Here is a 5,636-nt window from a genome sequence, read left to right on the forward strand (position 1 = left end):
TGTGGAGGGCAGAGAACTTAAAACTATTCCAGCCTCTCCACTTTCATTAAACACTTCCTTCACTCAAATTCAAACTGAAAGTAAGAAGCCACAAAAGTTCTTTCTCATGAAAACTGATTCTTTCCATCCAAACTTTACACACAGCTGTCATATAAATATGTGACAGCATAAATTAGACTCTGGTGTGATGGATTTTAAACAGCAACTACAAAATATTTGTGGCTGCATGAGGTCATGTCACATATTCACCTGTATAAAAACTGAGCTGCTGTTTTATTGTCACAGTCACTGTAGGTTTGCAGGCAGTGTACATTTGCATATTAGCTTAATATTTAGTTTCACCCACTACACTTATATTTAACATTTAGTTGTTATTTTTACAAGCGATGTAAATATCACAAAGTTCACAAATATTACTGTACATCTGGTTAAAAGTAACTTACTTTTAGCAAGTTTTTTTAAAAGTAAAAAAATTCATGTTTTTATTAATGTGATTTGTTGCTAAATATGGTGAAAAGCTGCTGGTTATTTTAGCATGTGCAACTTTACAGTCGGTGCCCTGTACACTGAGCCTCTCCATGGTTTCTGTGATTTATTCAGTTCATCCTCGTGTGCTTTGATTCAACCGTCACTGTGAAAACAACCCAAGTTAAAACTGAACCGGTGCCAACAAATCAATTCGACCTGTTTGTTCAGATGGTTTGTTAACTTGTCATCAGTTGTGAAATGCAGGAAAGCCAGTTTTCAGCCTGCTGCCAGCTGCTGGTTTGAGGCGGTGTTGTTGAACGTAGCCTCCTCTTCTCTTCTTCCTCACACAAACTTCATCACACAGATGTAGTCGAGTAAAAAGTAGAAGATTTGACTCCAAAATGCGGTAAACATTCTGTAAAGTGTTGATGAACGTATTGATCCTTCTTCATGTTGCTTATTTTACTGGATGACTTCCATGTGAAGACACGTGAAGTTCTGACTGCTGAAACAAAGACAGCAGAACATCACATGTATCTGTAACCACGGCAACTGCTCAGCATCGCTCTCATGTTTACTGCATTTTCTCCTTTTTAGCTCCTTGTTGTGTTTCACATCAACTTTGTGCTGCATTTAAAACAAGAATTTTAACATTCAATCAGACTTTATCATAACAGTTATTGTTTTTTAAACGTTTTTCTTCACAACTTTAACATTTGTAAGATTTATTACACTTTTTTGGACATATGTCACTTTTTTCATTTTTTTTACATGTTAGATTTATTAACATCTTTTAATATTTGTGAGGTTTTTGAACATTTTCTCAGATTTTTAACATGTTTATCATTTTTTATACATTAATCGGATTTTGTTTTTAATTTTTAGGATTTTTGTAGAATTTTGAACATTTTTTAACATTCTAACATTTCAACATATTTTCACATTCATTAGTTGTTTTTTATATTAATTTTTCTTCACAATTTTGTCATTTGTAAGATTTATTTTTTTTACATATGTAACTTAACATGTTATATTCATTTGCATCTTTAACATTTAGAGAACAACATGTTGCATCATTACTGGGGCCCAACTCAACTTGAATAGTCAGAATGCAGCATCGTTATAGAATTGATGTGGGAGTGTAGGGTTAGGAGCCGCCGCTCTCCCGCTGTCTAATGCACTAAACGCAGCTGCAGAGCAGCTGTTGGTGTCGGTGAATAATCTGTGGTTGTATTTACAGTCCAGGACTGATGAGGAGGCAGTAAGAGGACATCCAGGAGTCTGAAGCTTTATTTCATTAATACAAATAGAACTTCATCACTGAGCAGCAGTCAGCAGGAACACGTCGGCTCTCAGTGTTAGTACTTAAAGTAGGCCCGTTACGTCACTCGAGTATTTCTGCTCCTGATTACTTCTCAGAGGAAGAGATTCTAATTTTTACTTTGCAGATAAATGTTTTAAATAAACATCAGATGACCAGATTGACTCTTTTAGATTAAAAGATATCAGAGAAACGTACGTGTTGACTCCACCACAGCATCATGACGTCATCTAGTGGACTGATCCAAGTCCAGCAGCTGATGTTCTGACAGGAGACGTGACGTCAGTGAGAGACGTCATAGCCTCTACAGACAAAACCCAACTGAACACACCTGAGACTTTCATATTTTATAATAACACAACAGGTTATTAGAACAATTTCTGCCTCTTGGTTAAATCAACTTGTCAGAACTTGTTTTTAATCAGTTATTTAACACTCCAAGCTGCACAGAATGTCTCCACAGTCATGAACAGAAGGACAGTGACTGTTTTTATACCCTTTAAAATGTGATAATGTTTATGTAGAAATGACATCGATAAAATTCAAAGTAAATATCATAAAACATATAACGAGAGATTGTCCTCTGGAGTCACTGGTGTTACTGTGTGACAAAAGTCTTTTATTTTGAAATAAAACTCAGACTGATGACATCACTGTCCTTCCTGCAGGTCACTGAAGACAGGTCCTGGATCAGTCCACTGTCTCTTTTCTGTCACAAGACATTTTCACATTTGTCTCCAGATTTCACGTCACCGCTGTGAGCGACTTTATTAGTCGAGAACAGTAAAAAACAGAATACAAATGATTTAATGACCTGATTTAGTTTTGGTTTGATGTCCTGCAGCAGCCATTTAGTGAAATATGTATTAATAGAGTCAGTGAGTTGTGGAATAATGTGCTCTGAATTTAAATGTTAGAAGAGGAAGCCGACTTTCAGACATTTTGTCCTTCAAGAGTGTTTCTGAGCCAAAGGCTGATTTCAGGTGATGTGCAGATGAATGATTTGTGTTTCCTCTCCAGATGAAAGTGTGTGTGAGATGAGCAGCATGAATCAGTGTGAGGACAGAGAGGAGGGAGGTCCTCCCTCTAAAACCACTGGACCTGGACCTGAACCTGGACCTGGACCTGGACCTGAACCTGGACCTGAACCTGGACCTGGACCTGGACCTGGACCTGGACCTGGACCTGGACCTGGACCTGAGCCCAGCTGTGTGTCCTTCAAGAGTGACGGGTCAAACGATCGTCTCATTGATTTTAAAGGACAACCAGCTCTTGCTGTAAAGAGGTGAGCTGCACATTAATATGTGACTGATTCATGTTTTAACTGTGGAGAAAGATGTTTTTTGAAACCTGATGTTTATTTTCAGCTTTGTTCTTCTTCACTTGAATTCATCTTCTCACTTTAGAAAGCTGCCCAATAGAACCAGTCTTCAACTCTTCATTTCACTTTATTGAATTAGTTTGGTCCAATATTGTCTGAAGGTTTATTCCTGATGTTTTCCACTATTTTATGGACAGAAGCTTCTGTGTCTGAAGACTAGAAAGTGAATTAACATCTCTGGTGGTCTTCTTCTCTGTCCAACAGGAGACCAACCTCTACTGGACCTGAACCTGGACCTGGACCTGAGCCCAGCTGTATGTCCTTCAAGAGTGACCGGTCAAATGATCATCTCACTGATTTTAAAGGACAACCAGCTCCTGCTGTAAAGAGGTGAGCTGTTAATAACATTGATATGTGACTGTTTCATGTTATTTATTCAGAGAAGTTTCTTTAAACTTGCTTTTTCAGCATTGTTCTTCTTTAGTACATTTATTTTCTCACATGTGAAACCAGTCCTCATCTCTTCAGTCCAGTTTAACATTTCTCTGATGATTTAACCTCTTCATCATGTTTGACTTCATATAGTGATTATTTGTAAAAACATGCAGTTAAAACAGTTTGTAGTTGTTATTTTCAATTTGATTCAGTTGATCTGAGCTCAGTCTCAGTCTTTGACGGTATGTGTTAGCAGCCGACTCCTCCTGTCTTTTCTCAAAGTGTCCTCAACTGTAAAATCAGCTGCTGTAGTTGATCTGAAGTTCACAGACTTTCCATTCAAACACCTGTTTGCAGCGAGCGTCCATGTTTCTCTGATTAGATCGACTGTGACGCTTTTAGACTAGAAGACAGGATTACTGACCTCCGGCTTGTAAAGGAATGCACCATGAACCAGTGTTTTCCCATCACTGTTCTGTGGTGTGTCAGTTTTGCACCAGCCTCAAGACTGTCCAGTTCCATCCACAACACAGAGCCTGTCTGTCCAGCTTATTCAGTTTGTTTGTACCCGCTTGTTATTCAGTTGCACCCCAACAAAACATGGAGGTGTCAAGCATCTCCACCTCCTCCCTATTTATAACAAGAGGTATGTGGGGCTTCCTCCACATGACCTTCTGCTTATGTTTGTCTCTGAGTGGACAGACACAATATGACTGATTCTTCATGATTCCTCCACAGAGTCGACCAGGAGAGCTCAGAGGTTCCCAGAGGTCCGTCTGTCCAGCAGCATCAGACACACGTGGACTCCATATTTATGGTCTGTACATGAACAACAACTACTTTTACATCCAGTCTGTTCACAATAATCTCCATGCTGCACTTTACAGACCAGTGGTGAATCTGTCCAACATGGATCTGATGTTAAATGTTGTCATTCACATGATATTCTGTTTCAGCTGCTGGAGGAGAACATTGTGACTTTTGTGAAAAACGAGCTGAAGAAGGTCCAGAAGGTTCTGAGTTCAGATTACCCAGAATGCTCAGAGAGTCAGAGGGAGGATGAGGAGGTGTTGGACGGTGAGGATGAAGAGCAGAGGAGAAGCAGCAGAGAGGCATTTCTGAAGATCACACTTCACTTCCTGAGCAGAATGAAGCAGGAGGAGCTGGCTGACCGTCTGCAGAGCAGTAAGAGGATTTCACAAAAGATTTAACATGTTGGATCAATGAGACGTTTATTGATGTCTGATGATGATGAATCTGTTTATATATACAAACTTTAGGGGAAATTTACATATTTTCTTTATAAATAACTGAATGATCTTTTTTGTTGTGTCTTTATTTAGAACATCTTGCTGCAGTTTGTCGGCGTAAACTCAAATCTAACCTTCAGAAGAAGTTCCAGTGTGTGTTTGAGGGGATTGCTAAAGCAGGAAACCCAACCCTTCTGAATCAGATCTACACAGAGCTCTACATCACAGAGGGAGGGACTGCAGAAGTCAATGATGAACATGAGGTCAGACAGATTGAAACAGCATCCAGGAAACCAGACAGACCAGAAACAACAGTCAGACGAGAAGACATCTTTAAAATCTCACCTGGAAGAGACGAACCAATCAGAACAGTGATGACAAAGGGAGTGGCTGGCATCGGGAAAACAGTCTTAACACAGAAGTTCACTCTGGACTGGGCTGAAGACAAAGACAACCAGGACATACAGTTCACATTTCCATTCACTTTCAGAGAGCTGAATGTGCTGAAAGAGAAAAAGTTCAGCTTGGTGGAACTTGTTCATCACTTCTTCACTGAAACCAAAGAAATCTGCAGCTTTGAAGAGTTCCAGGTTGTTTTCATCTTTGACGGTCTGGATGAGTGTCGACTTCCTCTGGACTTCCACAACACTGAGATCCTGACTGATGTTAGAGAGTCCAACTCGGTGGATGTGCTGCTGACAAACCTCATCAGGGGGAATCTGCTTCCCTCTGCTCGCCTCTGGATAACCTCACGACCTGCAGCAGCCAATCAGATCCCTCCTGGGTGTGTTGACATGGTGACAGAGGTCAGAGGGTTCACTGACCCACAGAAGAAGGAGTA

The 5,636-nt window shown here is 39.9% G+C and overlaps 1 protein-coding gene across 1 annotated transcript in view; it reads left to right on the forward strand.

Annotated features, from left to right (window-relative positions):
• Positions 1-2,751: 2,751 nt before the first annotated feature.
• Positions 2,752-5,636, forward strand: part of LOC119015201 (NACHT, LRR and PYD domains-containing protein 12-like) — a 30,253-nt gene continuing 27,368 nt past the window's right edge. Inside the window, exons 1-3 of the mRNA XM_037090991.1 lie at positions 2,752-3,074; positions 4,284-4,362; positions 4,502-4,612. Coding sequence (XP_036946886.1) covers positions 2,788-3,074; positions 4,284-4,362; positions 4,502-4,612 — 477 coding nt within the window. The 5' untranslated portion in view covers positions 2,752-2,787. The remainder of the gene's footprint in view (positions 3,075-4,283; positions 4,363-4,501; positions 4,613-5,636) is intronic.

This window comes from Acanthopagrus latus, chromosome 24 (genome assembly GCF_904848185.1).
Source record: "Acanthopagrus latus isolate v.2019 chromosome 24, fAcaLat1.1, whole genome shotgun sequence".
NCBI classification, from domain to species: domain Eukaryota; kingdom Metazoa; phylum Chordata; class Actinopteri; order Spariformes; family Sparidae; genus Acanthopagrus; species Acanthopagrus latus.